At 33.4% G+C, this 20,267-nt stretch overlaps 10 protein-coding genes and 1 non-coding gene across 11 annotated transcripts; 5 read left to right on the top strand and 6 right to left on the bottom strand.

Moving 5' to 3' along the window:
* Window positions 1-486: 486 nt before the first annotated feature.
* Window positions 487-1,626, top strand: NAEGRDRAFT_73321 (uncharacterized protein; the record flags this gene model as incomplete). The annotated part of the gene is made up of 1 exon (XM_002671502.1): window positions 487-1,626. One exon carries the CDS (start codon window positions 487-489, stop codon window positions 1,624-1,626), a length of 1,140 nt encoding a protein of 379 aa, XP_002671548.1.
* A 479-nt stretch (window positions 1,627-2,105) lies between these two features.
* Window positions 2,106-3,545, top strand: NAEGRDRAFT_81463 (RGS domain-containing protein). The gene has a single exon (XM_002671503.1). It carries the CDS (start codon window positions 2,120-2,122, stop codon window positions 3,527-3,529), a length of 1,410 nt encoding a protein of 469 aa, XP_002671549.1. The 5' UTR covers window positions 2,106-2,119; the 3' UTR covers window positions 3,530-3,545.
* A 271-nt stretch (window positions 3,546-3,816) lies between these two features.
* On the top strand, window positions 3,817-4,821 carry NAEGRDRAFT_52774 (uncharacterized protein; the record flags this gene model as incomplete). The annotated part of the gene is made up of 1 exon (XM_002671504.1): window positions 3,817-4,821. The coding sequence occupies one exon, from the start codon at window positions 3,817-3,819 to the stop codon at window positions 4,819-4,821; it is 1,005 nt and encodes a 334-aa protein (XP_002671550.1).
* A 64-nt stretch (window positions 4,822-4,885) lies between these two features.
* Window positions 4,886-4,958, bottom strand: NAEGRDRAFT_t640. The gene has a single exon. It is a non-coding gene; the product is annotated as a tRNA-Lys (tRNA).
* Window positions 4,959-5,327: 369 nt separating this feature from the next.
* On the bottom strand, window positions 5,328-7,710 carry NAEGRDRAFT_81464 (uncharacterized protein; the record flags this gene model as incomplete). Its single annotated transcript, XM_002671568.1, has 1 exon — window positions 5,328-7,710. The coding sequence occupies one exon, from the start codon at window positions 7,708-7,710 to the stop codon at window positions 5,398-5,400; it is 2,313 nt and encodes a 770-aa protein (XP_002671614.1). The 3' UTR covers window positions 5,328-5,397.
* A 211-nt stretch (window positions 7,711-7,921) lies between these two features.
* NAEGRDRAFT_73325 (uncharacterized protein) lies at window positions 7,922-9,217 on the bottom strand (the record flags this gene model as incomplete). Its single annotated transcript, XM_002671569.1, has 1 exon — window positions 7,922-9,217. The coding sequence occupies one exon, from the start codon at window positions 9,215-9,217 to the stop codon at window positions 7,922-7,924; it is 1,296 nt and encodes a 431-aa protein (XP_002671615.1).
* A 1,040-nt stretch (window positions 9,218-10,257) lies between these two features.
* NAEGRDRAFT_73326 (uncharacterized protein) lies at window positions 10,258-12,438 on the bottom strand (the record flags this gene model as incomplete). The annotated part of the gene is made up of 1 exon (XM_002671570.1): window positions 10,258-12,438. The coding sequence occupies one exon, from the start codon at window positions 12,436-12,438 to the stop codon at window positions 10,258-10,260; it is 2,181 nt and encodes a 726-aa protein (XP_002671616.1).
* A 274-nt stretch (window positions 12,439-12,712) lies between these two features.
* NAEGRDRAFT_73327 (uncharacterized protein) lies at window positions 12,713-13,751 on the bottom strand (the record flags this gene model as incomplete). Its single annotated transcript, XM_002671571.1, has 2 exons — window positions 12,713-13,326; window positions 13,376-13,751. 2 exons carry the CDS (start codon window positions 13,749-13,751, stop codon window positions 12,713-12,715), a joined length of 990 nt encoding a protein of 329 aa, XP_002671617.1.
* A 102-nt stretch (window positions 13,752-13,853) lies between these two features.
* NAEGRDRAFT_73328 (uncharacterized protein) lies at window positions 13,854-15,344 on the bottom strand (the record flags this gene model as incomplete). The annotated part of the gene is made up of 1 exon (XM_002671572.1): window positions 13,854-15,344. The coding sequence occupies one exon, from the start codon at window positions 15,342-15,344 to the stop codon at window positions 13,854-13,856; it is 1,491 nt and encodes a 496-aa protein (XP_002671618.1).
* Window positions 15,345-16,395: 1,051 nt separating this feature from the next.
* NAEGRDRAFT_81465 (uncharacterized protein) lies at window positions 16,396-17,446 on the top strand. Its single transcript, XM_002671505.1, has one exon. It carries the CDS (start codon window positions 16,606-16,608, stop codon window positions 17,413-17,415), a length of 810 nt encoding a protein of 269 aa, XP_002671551.1. The 5' UTR covers window positions 16,396-16,605; the 3' UTR covers window positions 17,416-17,446.
* A 127-nt stretch (window positions 17,447-17,573) lies between these two features.
* On the top strand, window positions 17,574-20,222 carry NAEGRDRAFT_81466 (uncharacterized protein; the record flags this gene model as incomplete). The annotated part of the gene is made up of 3 exons (XM_002671506.1): window positions 17,574-18,036; window positions 18,081-18,298; window positions 19,604-20,222. The coding sequence occupies 3 exons, from the start codon at window positions 17,574-17,576 to the stop codon at window positions 20,135-20,137; spliced, it is 1,215 nt and encodes a 404-aa protein (XP_002671552.1). The 3' UTR covers window positions 20,138-20,222.
* Between the last annotated feature and the right edge of the window lie 45 nt (window positions 20,223-20,267).

Below are 20,267 nucleotides of genomic sequence, written 5' to 3' on the forward strand. Positions count from 1 at the left end.
TTACATACTGTTCACACAAGAAAACAGAATGATAAAGTATGTGTAGATAAATTACCAGAAAAAGTAATGATTAAATTGTCAATGGATGGTAGAGAATTTGGAAATTTACGAACAGTTGTAGTTACTTTGAATATTTTAAATTTACATTTATTCGGAACACAAGAAAGAGACTGTGTTTTCCCAATTCTAATGTATATAGGTGAAGAGAAAGATATTATTAATTATATAACTGAAATTGAAAAAGAAGTTATTGAACTTTCTACCAAACATATTACTATCAAAGAAAACGAGCATGATGCTACACTATCACTTGAAAATACAACCCAAACAATTCCATTAGAATTCTATTGGGTGAGTGATTTAAAATCACTTGAATATTGTTCATTATTGAAAGAACATGCTATGTTTTGTCCTTTCTGCAACATTAAGAAACAAAATTCATTGTCTGGGATTTGTTCTGAAAATAGTAGAAATTTACAACACAAAATGGGTGTTAAATCATCCAATATTTTCATATGCATTTTGCATATGGATGAACGAATTACTGAATATATTTTGAAAATGACCTTAAAAACTTCGGAACTTGAAAAGCAAATGAAAACCAATATTTGTTCATTAGAAGGTTTTGCTGATTTTAATTTTCATTCATCAAGTGTTTTAGTGAAAGATACAATCGAAGAAGAAAATGCTCTCACAGTTAAGGAATATTCATTTATGTTATCTGGCGGGCATTGTAATAAGCTTTTTGGATCTTTTGATAAAGTTTTTGGATTTTTGAAAGATTCAAACTCAAATATGTATAATATTTGGAAAAAATACAAATCAATTAGACAGTGGTTGTATTATACAAATGAAGATTTGGAAAAGAAATCATTAAAGGATTGGGAAAATTTTGATTCTGAGTTAAATGAATGGAGATTGCTTTTTGTTCTACAAAAAGCTGATAGTGGAAGAATAGGAGATTACATTCATATTGCCACTGCACATCTTTATGACTTGCTTTCAACTTATGGAAGTCTGGTTCCTCTTTCAAATCAAGGTGTAGAAAGTTCTCATCAATTAGATTGTTTGATTATGGAAAGAGGGACAAGTAAGGGTAAAATGTCTATTGGTACCAAAAAAGCTCAAGCTGGCTCCTCAAAACCAAACGTGGAAACTGTATCCAAACCTGCTTCCCATACTCTTGAGTCTAGTGATCTTGATAATGAGCAAGAACATAAGGAATTTAATTATGAATCATTTATTAAGAAGACAGAATCTTGTGACTGGAATGATTTATTCCAAGTTTGTCAAATCATGCTGAAGAAACTTAGAAAGTTGTATTTATCTTTTACTTGTGAAGAAGTACTATTTGTCCGGTTAGAAAGAAGGACTGGTAAGGTAATAAGAAAAGATTGGACAAGAGACATTTTAACTATGTCTCCCAACTTTACTCTGCCTATCCGAAAACCAACCAATGTTCTCATTCAAAAACCAGATAACATTAACACTGAAGTGATATCTCCACAGCTTGCTCCATCCCAAGATGTTCCTAAAAGAACAGTTGAACTCAAACAATCCCAGGAATATGGATTGGTTGTGAATGGTGATGATGATGGGTTGATGAATGATGATGTCTTCTATTAAAAATATTTGATCGTCGATTCCCCGTGCCAGTGTTGTGGTAGTCAAAGCGATTCCGGAATCGACTTTCAAAAATTCAATAAAATGTGCCATCAAATAAAATTTTATCAAAGGCCTTTATTGTTAGAAATAATAATTATTATTTAAATATTAAACATTGTTACTTCATATAATCAAATTAAAAGCATGTTAAATGTTTAATATATAACAAATAATAACTGTAATAATCGGAATTGTAAAATTCTGGAAGATTTTAAACAGTAGTGGTTTTAATTGGTTCAAAAAGTGGCAAAAAAAAATTTGGCGCAAAGAGCGGTCGACAATTTGTCGAGTCTTGCTGAATGGTTATTTTCAACTCTAGATTTGTAGTGTGAAAAGCAAACATTCAATTTCAAAATCTCTTTTACCCGAATGGCCTTTTGCGGTTAGAGCTCGTTATCACGCACTTGCTCAAGAATCATTTTGAAAAAAAAACTTTACGAAACTTGCCTAAACCATGAACGAAACAGAATGCAAGGATTGCGTCTCGGATAACCACAGCAAAGTTTCCAGCGCAAGCACATCCAACCTTTCCAACATTACCACAACCTCTGTAGGCTCTCTAGAATTATTCGAAACCATGATTGTCCAACCGATTGGCCATTCGATTCTTCAACTTTCGTCCAAACACAAAATTCTCATCATTTCCATTAAATGGTTTGGTTGTCCAATGTGCCAAAAATTAATCGACAATCTCGATGAATACCTCCCTTCTTTACTAATGCTCAACATTATTCCTGTCATTTGCCATCAAGAAGACGAAACCAAATTTGGAAAGCACATTTCACATACGAAACTGTTTCATTGTAAAATTTCAACACAAGCCAAGAGGATGCTGTTGATTGACAAGGCAAGTGTTGTAAAGCACATGAAAGCCATGCCAACGATTTTGAAATTACTTGTCAAGGAAAAGAGAAAATTATTTTTGCCTTCGCTGTCAGAAATCAAAGATATGGAGCTGGTGTCAACTTTTGGGATGCATATTGTGAGGAATGGACAAGTGGAGACTAGTTATTTTTATAAGAATTTGTTGGATAGACCTGATTTGGGTCAGTTTGTGTTTAATCTTTCGAATAGAAAAGAAGAAACGATTCAGGAAGAAGGAGATGATAAGGAAATGGTAATTTCGTATAAGAAGAGTGAAATTGAAGAAGTGGAGCAGTTTTTACCTAATCTTATCAAGCTATACCCAGATTTGAAGAAAGTTTTTTCATCAATTCGGCAAAAACGAGTTCAATTACCTTCTAGTGAACTTTCGAATAATTTACAAATAGGTCAGCCAACCTCCTCCACACCAACCTCACCTACCCTTCAAGTTCCACAGCCAGCTAACGGCGGTAGACCTTCCACATCATCAGTTGGCTCATCCTCTTCCTCAATTTCCACATCTTACATTAGCATGTCAAATGTCCTCGAAAATGCCACAATGAGAACTTATTTCAAAGCTCACTTGAGTAACATGTACAGTTTGGAATTGGTTTTATTCCTCGAACAGGTGAATATTTACAAATTCCTTGTCAAGTCATTGAAATCTCAATCAACTTGTCAAAATTTACTTTCGTCTGAAGAGCAAATTCTTCAGGACATTAGTTTGCCAGCATCTGAAATGGTAACAACTATCCCAGAGTATGAAACTAAAGCTAGATATATTGTGGAAACATTTTTGAATGATGAAGCCATGTTTCACATTAACACGAGTCGAAAGTTGACAGATAGAATGAAAACCCTAATTGAAGAGAAGGGTTTTATTGAGGAATTATTTGATGAGATTGAAATGGATGTGAAAACTTCCATGTTAGTTTATTTATTTGCATCGTTTAGACAAACTACATTGTTTACTGAAATGATGCAACGATTTAAAAAGTAAAAAACTGAATAGTTTTCTACGACTATTTAATATTATTCAATGTATGAGCAACCAAAGGATGATTTTATCTGTTGAAATATAGGAAACTAATTATTTGTGACCGAAACTTTGTAATTTGAAATATGAGTCGAAAAGTTAATTTGTAAATTGAATCAAATTTTGACAAAGTGAATCAGTGAAGGTTTCATTAGGGGAAATCAGATTTCCATCCAAATTTGGAACCTTACATCTAACTTTTTGAGTTTGTTCCAAATGAAAAACTATTCGAAATGGTTTAAATTAGCACCATGGTGGTTGAACTATGCTATCCAACAAAAAAAATGAAAACAAATCTAATCTTTTCAATTGCAATTCTACTCTTACTCGCAATCCTCTCAGTTCAAGCAACTGACAGCTATCAAACTAAACCTCCAGTTGTCGTAGTTGACAAGTATCACAAGCCAAAGCATTGTAAGAGAAAATGCTTAAAGCACAAGTGGATTAAGAAGTGTTTGAAACACAAACTCGTCGGTCAAAAGAAGGTCTGTGATCAATATGCCATTGTCGGTGCTGGCAAATGTCTCAAACATAAGAAATATTCCAAATGTGACAAGTACAGTAAGGCAACAAAGAAGTGTGTCTTGCATGCATACAAGACTGTTGGATGCGCCAAGAAGAAGTATTGGAAAGTTTGCGATTCTTATGGAACTAAGAAGATTTGCATCAAGAAGGGTTTCAAGAAGTTCTGTGCCAAGTACAAGATTATCAACAAGTGCGTCAAGAAGGGATATAAGAAGGTCTGTAAGAAATTCAAGAAGGTTCCAATCAAGAAGTGTGAAAAGAAGAAGGTCTGCGACAAATACACTGTTGATTCTTACAATAAGAAGGTCGCCAAATGTAGATATGTTAAAAAGTGCAAGATTGTTTCATGGGCAAAGAAATGCGCCAAGTATAAGAAGGTTAAATATTGTAAGGAGAGAAAATCAGTTAAGAAGTGTTGTCTCATTAAGAAGAAATTCTTCTGTGCCAAGCATAAGACCATCAAATTCTGTAAGCACAAGAAGACTATTTCCAAATGTGTCAAATATCAAAAGAAGAAGTATTGTGCCAAGACAATTATTATTCCACCAAGATGTATCAAGAAGAAGTATTATAAGAAGTGTTTGAAACGTTCAAAGGGTAAGAAGATTTGTAAGAAATTCAAATTTGTTGGTGGAAAGAAGAAGTGTTGCAAGTCAATCAAGAAGAAGATTTGTATCAAGAGAAAGACATGTAAGAAGTCATCAAAACCAATCGTTACACCATCCTTGTAAATTAATAGCATTTACTGAAGAATAAACTAAAATTCTGGTTCTTAATCAAATATAAAAATTAATTCGCCCACCGTGGGGGTCGAACCCACGACCACAAGGTTAAGAGCCTTGCGCTCTACCGACTGAGCTAGACGGGCTACATGTTCATGATAAACGTATACTATTGATAGTCTTTACCTTTCTCAAATGATTTTAATAGTTAATTGACAGTCATTTCCATAAACCAAACTGGTTCTTGAACTGCCCTCATCACATGCACAATAATATTCCTCACAATATGATATAATTATTGGACTATCAGAATGTGAAACAACGTTTCCCAAAACAATTGAATGGCAGGAACCTCCAAATCAGTCAATATTTCATAAAACATGCCATCCTTTACAATCAGCATTAAATTCCTCATCTCTCCAACAATTTCTTCATAAAATCTTCTCAAATAAACAGAAGTAGCATTTTTGCGATATTCTGAGAAGAAGGGAAATATAAAATCGAGAATGTTTAATAAATCATCATGGCGATGAACATTTTTTATATAAAAATTTTAAAAAGACTTTTTGAAATTGATTTGAATAATTAATTATCATCAGTCATTGTATCAAAGTAATCTAAACTCTCTGCATTGTAATAAACATCCTCAATAATTTCAACAACTTGTGGAGAATAGTCGAGAGTGAGAGCAGCTTCCTTAATAAGTGGAATGTGTTCCTTATTTTCTTCTTTGAGTAATTCATTTCTAATCATTAAATAGTAGCATCGGAATACTGGATTAAGTAATTTAAAGCAATCTTCTACTAAGGATCCTTCATAGTGATCTGCTAAAGCGGCACACGAAATGACAATTCTGTCATTGTCTGAATTTTGAAGGAGAGTCGAATCTGTGCACTTTTCAATCACATCCTTGTTCAGCACATCCACACCCGAGTAGAATTTGTTGGCCAATTTCAATCTAGGAATCAAGTAATGAAGTGGAGAAGCCAAATGATACACTACTTGTCCGCTATCTTGCATAAAGAGGAATCCACTATATTCCTTAGGATTGAGCTTGAGAGATTCTTCAATCATGGCCTGTTTCCACTTCTTGAGAGAAAAACCATCCTGAACATAACTGGTCAATTCCTTCTCTTCTTGAATAATGTTTGGTTTATCTAAAAATCTAAAAATTGATTCATCAGCTCCATATTGTCCAATCATTGTCAGCTGCTCACCATTCCAAATAAACATTATAGTCGATTTCTTATTAAGCTCATCCAAGGAAAGATTTTGTTGCTTCCAAACTCTCCAAAAATCTTCTCTCCAGTTTGCTCCCTTTTTTTTAAGGAGTGGCCAATCAATCCAGTCTTGATTATCCAATTCAGGACAGCTCACTTTCCATTCATTATTGTAGTGGAAGAGACTCACTCTCTTTCCGCATGGAACCTTGAAGCAATAGAGGTAGTCATCAAATCTTGGGAGTATTGATGAATCTCTCAGATCAACAGTTCTACCACAAGTTTGTGAAACTATTGAGTAGCACTTGTCAAATTTAATGATACAACCATCAAGAGCCATTAAGTGTGGATGAAGGTTGTCAACATTTGGAGGGATGGAGCATTGGAACAGGGTGGCATTTTCGATCTCTGAATTGTTACTAGCTTCAAATGGCACTACTCTAATTCCAAATAAGTGTTTTAAAACGTAAATTCCATTCATGAAGAGATTGGCAACATAGGATTCAATTGAGCTGATTTTGTTTTTCTTGATATGTTTAGATTCATTCCTGAATGATGCTCTCAATTTAGAAAGATTATCTGTAATGCAAAACTTGTTCAAGAAATTAATGACATCCTTTTGTTTTTCCAAAAGTTTCTTACCAAACGCAATAACTTCATCACAATCATCAGTGAATTCAACTTTTAACTGATCATACTCAGGCAAAAAATTCTGCTCATATACATCCCAATTATGATTCGGGAAACTCAAGACATGATCTTGAAAATCGTTCATCTCTTGGTAGTCTGTAATTTCATTATTTTCCATCAATTGTCTGGAAAATAAGAGTTTTCTCTTGCCATGAACAATATTCTTTTTAGAGGTTTTTAGTAATGCTTGGGTAGGTCTTCTCGATAAGTAACCAGTGTAAACGTCTTGATAGTTTTCTCTTTCATCAGAATATGAACCATTTTGTGCAAGTTCGAAAAATCTCTTTGCTTTTTGGAAACAATAATCCAATTCTTCTGCATTTGCACTGATTAATCTAGGAATATTTAAATGATGAATAGCCCAATTCTTTCTGAAATAGCTCATCTTTTCATCTTCATAAATGACATAAACCTGATCAATCAAATGACTTGTCACTGCTTGGTTATATACAGGTTGATGATAATGCATGTATGAAATGAAATAACTAGTGTTATACACTGAAACATCCAATTTAAACTCAATGTCTTCTCCCAAGCAGGTCTTGATCGAAATTTGAGTCTCCCACTTGCTTTGCATATCACTTGCCAAAGCTCCCAATAATTCATCTGTAGATTTATATTCATCCACAACCAAAATTATATCAAAATCAGATTCTGCCAAATATTGAATCACCTCCTTCTTTTCATCATTCCTCCAACAAACACCAATCAATTCATTCCCATGCGAATCAGTCACTCCATATGGCTCGATCGATCCAGCATCTCTCACCTGTGAATAATAGGCCTGTGATCCGAAAATATACATTCCTCTCACCTGATCATCACCAAACTTTTCAATTCCCATCTCCCGAACAATTTGCAAGATCGGATCCTTAAAATCTGATAATTTTTGTATGGAATAAATTTTCTCCCCCTCCCCTGAAGCTGAAGAAATCATAGGATCATGATCAACAGCATCATCAGACATTGTAATATTGTTGCTATTCATTTGTTTTTAATATTTTGAATTTTTTTTTGAATTTATTTTTTGTTGAGTTTTTGAAAGTTCCAATTTGAATTTGATTAAATTTTTGGATGTGAGTGCGAACTTGTATTACAACAAATTGTAAAACACGTTGTTTCTTGAAGAATTCAAATCGTAAATGATTAATAGTTAGTCAATGGATGGACCTGGGTGACACATTGAAATTCTTCAGGTCTTAGTCAACATCTTCCATGTAATGTCCATCATGATTAATAAATTTCCAATTTTCTAGCAATTTATCAATTGACATTCTTTTTGAGGGATCTTTGTGCAATAGCCCACAGAGAGTTTCCTGTAACATTGTTGTTTGTCTATCACTTAGCTCAGGATATTTGTGAACGAGTTCATCAATAACTTCATTAATAAATGAGTGAATCGCTTCATGTGAATCATGAGCAGCAACCCATTCACCAAATCCAATTAGTTTTTCATATTCTTGATTGGTGTTTTCATGAAAACATTTCATCCTTTTCATAACAAGCTCTTCAGATCCATTGTAATTAAGCAGGAATTTTAGAATTAATAGAAGAATATTAATTCCAACACTCCAAGAATCCATTCTAAACATAAAATTTGTGTGGATGATTCTATTTCCAAAATTATATTTGCAGTAATAAGATTCTGGTGAATTTACAAAGTCTGTTCCAGTTGTGGGAAGAGAAATAATAACTTTGTCATTGAAAATCTCCATGTCTGAAACATCAATTGATTCCTCAAAATCACAGAATAATAATGTAAATATCTCATTAACGAATTTAGATAATAAATTATCTGATTTGGTATCCATGTGAACTATATTAAGAGAATGCAAATCCTTAACACAGAGACATATTAATTCAACCTTGTTAAGGAAATCGGTAATGTTAGATATTTTGTTTTTTTCTAAATATTTAGAAAAATCAGCTTCACATCTCTCCATTAAAACAAATTTCATTTCTGAACCGTCGTCGCTGAACGCATGACCAGCCCTCAAGACTTTCACTAAATATTGTTTCTTATGTGTTAATAATTTCTTATATATTTCTTCGAAATTATATGAGTGATCCATTGGAATTGTTTTCAAATATTCACTTTCACTATTTACACATTCTTTAAGCTCTCTTAGTGATATTATGTCTAATTGCTTTTCTTTGTTTTCTTCCATCTTTTTGAGAACAGTATAATGACTCAAATGTTGTAATTGATCAATAGATTCAATACGAGATCCAAGAGGTTCAATTAAATATTCCAAAGACTGGTCATTAAATATTTCTTTACATTTTTCTATTAGTTTTTCCAAATCCACACCATTGAGCATTACAACATGTTGTACTTCATTGAGGTAATGTACAAAAATGTATCGAATAGTTGAAAATTCATCCCACATGGGAGCCACAATTATTGTTTCCTTCTTGATAAGTTTCTTCCAAACTATTGGATCACACTCAAGTTCTCCAAAATATGGATCCGTTAATGATGGAAAGGAATTCATTTCTTGATAGATTTGTCTTGCTTTTCCTCCTTCACCTATCGACAGGTTTCTTATAATTTTATATACAAATCCTGCCTTACATTTAGGGTCAATACACAAAATGTTTTCAATGCATTGAATTGCATCATTAAATTCTCCTAAATTTAAATGGCAATTTGCCAATAGTAACCGAATACCAGTTAAAAAATTCAAATCTTTCAAAATTTTGTAAAAGTAGGTTTTTGCACTTTCAAAATTTCCAATTTTGTAATAATCTAAAGCAATTTGAAAAATGCTCTCTATATAGTTTGCAGTTATTATCGTACAGTCTGAAAATTCAGTTGTGTTCTTCTTAATAAATTTCTTTGAATCAATAATTGATTCTATAATTTTCAGACATTGCATTCTTGTTAGTTCGCGACCTTTAATTTTCATTATTAAATCAATCAGTTCAAAATCAATTCCTCTTTTCTCCAATTCATGCTCTATATTATCTGAATCTATTTCCTCTCCAAAAACAAAATTATTTTCTAATTTCTTAATTCCTCCAATCTCTTCAAAACTTGATACTTCAAAATCTGTTAATCTGATTATTGGAAATTCTATTGGATTAATATTCAATACTATAAAATTATTTACGCTAATATCGTAATGTATAACTTTATGCCACGGCCTTGTTTGTGTTAAATAATTTTTCAAGAATTTTAGTAATTCATCTTGACCAAAATTCGAAACTGAAACTAATCTTGGGATCAAGTGCTCGATCTCCTCGTTATCAAATTCGAAAACATAATCCAATGTATTATTCAAAATGATTACTATTTCCGTGTGGCCCAAGTTATTCGCAAGATCTATCAATGCTTCAATTTCATGATTAGCAAGTTCCGATCGAGCTAAGAACCTCTTTCAATTTTTCTGGATTGTTTTCGTTCACACAATCAATACAATTTTGAAAGACTGAAGAATGGATATTCTCCAAGTTTGACAACTGTTTTTCTGTCATCACAATATTACATTCAATATTTTTTTTAATTATTTTAAATAATTTTATTCGAAAGATCTTATTGTTTATCATTTTTATGACCACCAGTGTACATTCCCACAACATTTGAATTACTTCCATTATTAAACTCTGATTCACTTGAATATTGTAATTGACAATCATCTTCTGGTAAAAATTTCAAAATAAATTCACCAATCGATGGTGGAACCAAAACTTGAGCTGGATTGGTGCTCTTCTTATCACTTCCTCTAATCATGGAAGACCACGAGCTCAATAAACCACCTCCACTACTACTACTACTGCCACCACTCATCGATGAATTCTGATGTGATGAGGTAATGCTTAATGATGGTTGAGTTGAATTCAAAATTTGAGTAATTGAATTGTTCAATGAATTTTCATCCAATACGCTCTTCTTGATCTTGAAATTCATTTGAACATCCTTAATGTTGGTAATGTGATTTTGGAGAGCTGCTTGAATGTGACTGGTCAAGTATGAAGTCATGCAGTGAATTCTCTCAGTAGATTGAGAAGCCAACCAGATACGAATCAAAGCATAGGTCAATTGATTGTACTTTTGTCCAACTTCAGAGTCCTTCTTTGCCAAAAAGACATGATTAATAACTCGATTTCCACTTCCAGAAGTAAAGAATGGAGCAAATCCAACTGTAATGTTCTGACCATTCGAAGAGGATCCATTCACAATATTCACCTCCTTACTTCTCAATTCTCCAGGGAAGGCATCGACAACATATCTCTGAACCATCTTGTTGAAATCTTCCAAAGTTTCACACTCTTTAAAATTGTGAACGACTACTACGGTAATCTTTCTTGGTTTTCCAGTGGTTGGATTAATACCAGTATCTCTCCTATTCAATAAATCGTACAATTTCTCATGTTCTTCCCATGTCATTTCATTTACAACGTAGAGAATAAAGTGAGACATGTTCAACAGAACTTCCTCAATGGTATCTTCGAGCATTCTCTTCTCACGAACGTTTCTCTTAATGGCCTCATTCCATTGTTGCTGTTGAATAATTTCTGGATCGATCCACATTTGTTGTTGAGTGCTTGTGGATGAGAGTGGAGTAGTTGGCATCTTTTTTGAAGCTGTCAATTGTTGATTTTCATGAACGATAATCTCATCAGAGGTAGGAACCATTCCTTCCTTTTGAATTTCTCTCAATTGTCTCTTGACATCTGCCACTCTGACAGCTCCTCTCAATCCCATTGTATCAACAAGTAACCAATCTCTTCCTTGATTATTCTTTGGAACTTTGAAACAAAGAGCTGGAGTACTCTGAGTCAATCCAACTCTCAAATCAGATCCACTCAACTCATTCAACAAGTGAGTTTTTCCACTATTCTTAAATCCCAAAACACTGACAACACAACTTGGTTGTTGTGTGAATTTGTGTTCAATTTCAGCAAAGTAATTGATATAGTGATGATCACGACGATTACGATGCTTCTTTCTAGAAGAATTTGATGGATTGGCAGTTGAACTGAATGGATCATCAACATTTGAATCACGTGGAGTCAATTCACCATCTGAAGCACTCGACAAATCTGAATGATCAGTTGCTGTATTATTACTTGGCAATCCTCCACATGCAAAACTAGGAGATGGAGGTCTAGAAGGTGCATTTTGAATGGCACTTGCAGTTGGCAACACTCCAGGAATAATTGCCTGAGTATTAATATAGGAATGATTCGAATTTTGTGTCATTTGATTTTGAATACTATGATAAATATGTTCATTCTGTTCTTGATGAGCTAGAGCAGCTGCTTGATTCATAGATTCTCTTATTCTATCCAAAATTCTCAATTCCAATTCAGTTGACAATTTAATTGACCATCCCTTATGTGTCAAATGATGAGGAGAAGGATCATCCATGTCAACAATCAAATCATAATCTTCATGATCATCTGTAAATAAATTTCCACCATTCCATTGATATTGATTGTAATATTCCATCATTGAAGGTGATAATTGATGAAGAAATTGAGACGAAACTTCTAAATGTCCGCTTCCCAAATTGCCGTTATTATTCGAAACAAAATTATTTTGAAAATGATATTGATCAGATGAAGACATGGAACTTCTGTTGGAGGAATTAGGAGAGCTGTGATGATAGAAAGCGTGATTACTTGCCACTAATCCTGAAGAATTAATTTTGGACAGGTCAGTTATGGCATGTGAAGGACTACCAGTTTGTGAATTGATGGTATTTCCCATTTTTCTATTAACAGTCGGTTAGTTTGGTGGTTAGTGGAAGGAAAAACTGCTTCCCAGTGTTGAAATTTTTTTTAAATTTATTTTTAATTTTTTAATTAATTGATGACGTTTGACTTGCAAGCAATTTCCATATGTGTGAATTGGGAAACCTTATCATTTGAAAATTATTGAAATATTCTTAAATTCTTTCAATAATAATTAGCAGTACATTAAAGAGATTGATTCTACTATTTTTCCTTCACAAATCACTTTCTAATTTTGCTCTTTCGAATAACTAGCAAAAAGTTTCTTCAAATGGCTGGCAATTTCCCTTTCCCAAAATTGCAAAATAAACATTATCAAACCTATTCTTGAAAGCTGGTTCGTTCAATACTTGTTCGAAACATGACGAAACTGTCTTGGTATCATTCAAGTAAGCTCCACATCCAAATGCTCCCAACACCAAATCTCTTTCCTCCATCTTTAATGCACAATAGAGCACCATCCTAATCTTTAGTTTCGTATGTTTGATGAATAGTTCCTCATTTAACACTCCGTGCTTATCATAATATTTTGAATGATCTGTCTTTCTGAAATATTTGATTCTCAAATCAATGGCACCAGCAGCAGCCACATTAATGAATATACAGGGATCCACAAGTGAATAATCGCCAGTTTCTTTAAAGTTTCTAATAATTGGCAATTGAGGAGTATAGGTTACTCCAAATTCCAAAATATGATGAGGATCTTCATCTGTATTCAATGCTCGCTTTTCAAGTTCCTTTCCAACAATTTCATTCAAATCAGGATCAATACTATATCTGTAAATTACTGATTTTCTCTCAATGAATTCTTCCTGAGTTCCTAAATAAGGAACCCAATACTTTCCACAAATTGTTCTTCTCGATGCTTTCAACATTTCCAATTTTAACCATTCAACAATATTTGATGAACCTACCCAAATTCAAAACCATTGGCGTTCTTCCAGTTTTTTCAAACAATTCAAAAGCAACTTGCAAACAATCAGCATCCAAAACTTTAAAACAAGTTTTCTTTTCTTCATCACTTGGTAATGATGACGATTGTAATTCTATAAATTGTGCAACTTCTTCCTCAGCTTTGTGTTCATCATCATGTCCAAGCAGCACAGTTCCTTCCTTGATTGTTCGGATGTGGTCCGATAAATTAATTTCCTTCTTTTTCAAATAGTAAGTCTGCTCTGCGAATATTTCCTTATTTTCAGCAAGGACAGAACCAGGCAATCTGGTGAATGGCAAGAGATTGATGAGGGAGAATGAACAATCGTTGGTTCCTTCTATATTGAGTGTAGGCATTTTTTTATTGTAAAACCCCATTTCATTCTCAAATGTTCATTGTTCTGTATTGATGGTTAGTTTCTTATGAAGAAGAAATAATATAAGTAAGATTTTGATTTCCTAAAGTTTTAACGAAGTCATGGATGATAAACTGATCATTGGAGATCTTGGTGATAGCCTCTTTTGCTTTGCATTCCAATCATTTGAAACTTTCTGAATGGTCTTGTTAGAGAATTTGAGTCTTGAATAGGAATCTACCAAGTTGCTCAGCACGTGAAGTTGAATATCGGCAAATAAATCATCTGTTAATGCATTTTGATTATCTGCAAAACTAATATTGTCCATAATTACGGTCTTTACAGAATAGAGATCAGAGGGCAAATTCAATTGGAAAGGTGAATCTTCGTACAAGTATTTCTTTACCATTCGGTGTGCAATTTTCTTTCTTTGCCTTAATGCTGTTTCACGTTTATATTTCTCAATATCAGCATAGCACAGCAAATTTTCAGGGCAAAACGACTTTCTCAAATAATCCAAGAATATTTGAAATGTTTCCTTATTGGAAATTATCATTTCAATTTCTGAATCACATTCTCTTTTTTCTTTTGAATCTGCATGGATGGCTCTAATTATAGGAATTAAAATTGTGAGAACCAACTCGAATGTACTGTAAGCTGCAACTACAAATCCAGAAGGAACGAAATAGTCCACAATCTCTACCACTGAAGCAACACTTAAAAATGTAAAGATTACTGCAGTCAAGATTTGAGTGGCAACCAAAAGGAAAACTTCCCTCTTAATATGCCAAGTATCATTGTCAACAGTAAAGCAAAGTCCAATAGCAATAAATTCCACAATAAAATAGCAAATACTAATTCCCACAACAAATAGAGTTGAGGGAAACCCTAACCCACATCCTTTTCCAAGTGAAATCAAGAGTGCTCCATCCATAAAGTAATGTTCATTTTGGAAAAAGCTATCCTCTACTACCATAAGCACAAACCACAGAAAGAGTTGGACTCCAATGGAAAGCCAAAATACTATGAGAGATGCTGTATTGTTGGTGAGAATGGAGTGTGCCTTGATGATGAATTTCTCTCTTGTCGTATTCTCTTCACGAGCTATAACTTGATTATTTTCAAAAGTTTCCACAACAGATGTCATGACTGATGAATTGACATTCCTATTACTAGTTGATATACTGTTGTTATTACTATTGTTGGAATTTTGTTTGGCTTGAATAAACAAGCTCTCTGTGTTCTGTTGTTCTTGTTGCATGCAATAGGAGCTTGATAAAGTGTTTGTCTTTATCAAATTGAATCTGTGCTGAAATACTAATCGCAAACACCTCAATATTGAAGGCATTGCAAAACAAGGAGGAATTGAATAGCTAACAATACTAAATATCATACAGGGAAATCTAGATCTACCAACCGTAAAACGGAGAAGAGTAACAGATACATAGATAAAACTCCCTGTTAGTGTAACTACAATACCACTGATGGTACGTGATTGAAGATGTCCACTTTTCCTCTTCTTTATCACTCCTATGGCACAAATAACAACAAGAATGATGTACAAAACCAAACATGTTGCTGATAATATTGGCATGATGATGGTATCATTACAATTGGCCCATTCATTCTTTTGAAAGGAAGGTATGGAGGAAATAAATTCGGGACACGTTGAATTACTACTATTAGTATTGTTGTTGTTGATATATTAAAATTATTATTGTTGGTAGAATTTTGTTGTAATTTAAAATTAATGAGTAACATCCTAATTGTAATGAACAGGCTTAAATTATTATTACTATTATTACTATTATTCTTGTTGATGTTTTACTGACTTGTTTGCAAAGTCTCTTTTTTATAATATAGGAAAAATTCAAGCAAATGTTATCATACATCATGGCAACTAATCAGGAGTATCTCCAAACATCATTCAGAGATGGTACATCATCCCACATTATACCCATAATGATGAAAAGTATTAATATAACAGTTTTTTTCTCATCACCAATTTAATTACATATTTTTTGAAAAAATTATTTTTTAAAATATTATCATAATACCTTGCTTCACCAATAATTACTTATGATAAGGAGAAGACTTGATTTCAATATCAAATAAGGCTTCAAAACGCTTATTGAATTTACGTGAACAGTTGGTGGAAACCGTTGGTGGACCCAACACATTACGCGCGCAAAATTATTTTCCCTTCACTTCATCATCAACTACAGCGGTATTCTATTTAATTCACCACCGAAACAAGCCAACAAACAAATTTCCAATATCAACTATTGAGCAAGTTTACAAAATTTTAATACAATCCCCAATTGTATAATTCTATATTCTCCAAGACATCAACATTTCCAATACCTTTCAGTCAAATTCTCAGCGATTTCATTCAAGTTATGTGCTTTTTTGGTGACCTTCTCCGCCCTCATCAATCCTTAAAAAAGAAAAAAAATTTAAAACACACGCACCATTTTCCACAACAACAACAAAAACTGCACACAACAACAGAGAGCTACAAGAATAATAATAATATTAAGAATAGCGACAGGACAATATAAAATTCATATACAAAAAAATGGTCCAAACCTTTGAGAATAATCAACTTGATGATGATGATGAATTAATGATCACGATGAAGAATACTTCATCTGCATCGGTATCGAGTAGTGTTGATGCTACTGCTGTTGTGGCCGAATCCGAGAGTAATTTAATGGCAGCAACAAATTCATTATCTACAACCGAAAACAGTAAAATAATTCGATGATCATCATGGCAAGAAACAGTTGCTGTTACCATCGACATCTACCACATCTACAATACGAGAATATTCGCCAATTCATCATGAGCATGCCATGTCCATTGTTAATCAATTGGTCAGAGAAGGAAAGGTTGCAAGTTTTAGTGCATCATCTGTGAAAGATGTCAGTGATCATCATTTGGCAGTTAAGTCTCTTGCACAATTATTAACAGAAGAAGAAGAACAACATGATGCAATGAATCAGCCACTTTCACCCAATTTCTTACTCGTTATCGTATTCAAGACAGTTCGTTTATTGGATTTACTTCACAAACATCACCTCGTGTACAGAAACTTGACATTGGAAAACATTCTAATTGAAAAGTTGCAAGATGGCAACTTGAATGTCCATTTAAATAATCTCGACAAGTCAATTGAACTCTTAATTGACCAACAAGTCAATTTAACATCCACAATTTCATTCCAAGGTGATGAACATGCAGTTAGTTACAATGCTCCACTCCATCAATATTTTGACTTTAACAGAAATGCACAAATTACTCATGGCTATGAACCTCCAGAAATAATCCACTCAACAACTTGCGAAAAACCTTTCATTTGCTTGAAAAGTGAAATTTGGAGTTTGGCCATTTGTATCCTACGAGTTCTTTTTAGAAAATCAATAATTATTCATCCAGAGAATTATGTTGAACAATTGGATGAACTGTTTGGTAGGGAGGTTGATGAAGATTTGGTGGCTACTCAGGACGAAAGTAAGACAATCATGACATGTCTTAAGGAAATGACTAGAAATATGTTGTGTCCGAATGTATACGAAAGGTGGAGTTGTGCTGATGTTATTGAGTACATTTGTCTTGCTTCCACTTTTTTGAAAAGTATTACTCAAGAGTTTTTGAATCAATAAGTTTCTAATAAAATGTAAATGTTTGGGGTTTAAACATTTTGAGGAGTTTAGAGATATGGAAAATGAAAAATCTTAATCAACAACTGTTGATGGTTGTCTACTTGTAGATTTTCAGTAAGCAACAGAAAGAAACGAAACTGTAGACGAAACTGAAAAAAATGGAACAAGACTTTGAATACAATAGCTCATCAGAGGCGATTAGCATTTTGAATGAAGATGATCAAGAGGGAGAATGTTCTCCACTCACGGATCATATTACAGAACACTTGTTGGCTCTTTCGTCTGCGGATATAAGTGATGATGAAGAACATGAGGAAGAAATGAGCCGAAACATGGACGAAAGTTGTTATTCATTGTATTCCAATTCACCAAACAAGAGAATTGAAGACATTTTGAATACAGGAATTAAATCTCCATACAACAATCGACCAAGAAGTGAATTTTCATCAGAAAATATATCAGAATACAATGATGATGAATTGGACGAAACTATGCTCACGCCACAAGTCAGAAGAAGTCAACCTCCTCAACCGATTAGTTATGAAGCTGATGATACTTCATCAATTGAATCATTGAGTAGTTTGAGTAGTTATAATAGCGAAGATTATTCATGTAGTAGAAGTAAGTTTCACTTTCTTTCGTATAGTTTTCAAATATTTTAATAGTGCTGAATAATCCAATTCTTAATCACCCTTATCATTCTCAATATCCTCAAGTGAGTGCTCCTTCCCTTTCCCTTCAATTAGGAATCAATCAATTTGTCACTAATCAATTACAAAAGAAAAACATAGTTCAATATCTTCAAGATTCAGAACAAGAAAAGGAAACAATCAAATCCAATGTTGAAAATCTCAAGAAGGAGTTGGAAAGAAAGGATGCAGATGTCAAGGGAGCAAGAGGAGAAAACGATCACCTCAAAAAGGAAATTCAAAAATTAAATGACAAGATTAAACATTTGACAGAAGAGCTCACAAACGAAAAGAAAAATGTACTGGAGAATAAGAATAGCTTTTCAATCGATTTGGAAAAGAAGGAATCTGAAATTGAATTCCTCAATTCAAATGTTGAAAAATTAAGAATTGAAAATGAAAAATTAAATCAAGAACAAGGAATTGAAAAGATGAAACATGATGAAGAATTGTCAAAGATGGAATTCATGTTGGCTGAATTGAAATCTGAATTGGTTGGTTTGAAGGAGTATTGTTTGGAGACTCAAGCTCAGCTGACTGATGAATTGAAGAGAGTTGTTGAATATAGTAATGATCTTTCGAATAATATCAAGATTCAGAAGGAAGAATTGGTTGTAATGAAGAGTATTAATAGTGAAATTATAGAAAATTTAAAGGAGAAAAATGATTGCTTGAAAACTTATGGAGAATTGGTCAATTCAAAGACTCAATCGCTTGATTTGAGAGAATCGTATATCGAGGAAGAAAGGCAACGACACAGAGAAGAACTGACAATCCTTATGGAAAGATCACGAGCTATTGAGCAAAACAATGAAGCACTCAAAGAGTTGAATCAAAAATTGGCCATTCAAATCAAATCTCAAGACGGTGCCATGAAAAATTTGCTGTCACTAATCAAGAAACTTGAAACTGAAAGCGAAGATTTAAAGCAAACTCACAAACAGAACATTAAGGAATTGACTGATTCGTTCAAACTCATGTTAAAAGAATCAGTTCTGAAAATGTCATCTGAAAACAATTCATCTCCAGAATTGGCAAAATCAGAACAAGTGAATTTCGAATTGAAACTTGTCATTAAGAAACAAGAGGAAGAATTAGCCAAAACGAGAAAATTACTCCAACTCTCCAAGAAGGAAATCGAAGATCAACATCACAGATTCGAGCTCTATAAATTCGAATTGGACGAATCTTCCAAAAAGAGAGCATCAGAATTGAATCAATTAAGATCTTCAAATTCTCAATTATTGGAAAATTATTTAGATACTGAACGAGAAAGAAGTGTCATTCAAATTGAATTCAATGAATTGAAATTGGAAAATTCGAGAAAGGATCATTTAATCAAACATTTGGAACAATCTCTATCCGAAACGAAAGCTGGAATGGAATCAATATTTAAGGAGAATAATTCATTGAAAAATCAAGTTGCCTCCATTAAGCAACAATATGCAGAGGATCATTTTGTTGTGCCGCCAATTACTCCAAGAACTCCTATTCGAAAGGAATCGAATACCACTCCAACTAAATCTCGAGTTATTACACCAGCCCAGACATCTGTCAAACGTCCTACCAGTGCTTCCAAGTCAACCAATTCGTATAACAATTACAACTCAACCTTAGTCAATACTCAAACTAATTCATCCTATAGTTCACAACATCAAAGTTTGAGAAATTCTGGCAGTTTCGGCTCAGCTGTCATTAAACCAATTTCTCCAAAACACATGACGAATCATTCAGCTTCGAATACAAGAATGAAAGATTATCCAGTAGACGAAACTGAGATTACAGTCACTACCATCATTCCAAAGAATTCACAATCGTCAACTCGTCCAGGAAGTGCTGGAAGATCAGGTATTCCAACAATGATTTCGTCTTCCAATCAGAAACGACCTCCTTCTCGACCAAACAATTCGAATAATTCTAATAGAAAGTCAACTCCAACAAGTACAAGAACTCAACTTTCGTCTACGATTGGATCGACTAGACCACAAACAGTTTTGAAGAATTTGACACCTGCCAGAGGACTTTTTATGTAAATAAATTTTTTCACAATAGTTTACAATAGTTTAATTTATTGGAAATCAATCAATAAATAGAAATCCAAAAAAGTAGGAAAATTGTAACCAAGAAAACTGTTCTGCACATCACTGTCAGCAATCAAAAAAA

The sequence above is a fragment of the Naegleria gruberi genome, assembly GCF_000004985.1.
Source record: "Naegleria gruberi genomic scaffold NAEGRscaffold_60, whole genome shotgun sequence".
In the NCBI taxonomy this organism is placed as follows: Eukaryota; Heterolobosea; class Eutetramitea; order Acrasida; family Naegleriidae; genus Naegleria; species Naegleria gruberi.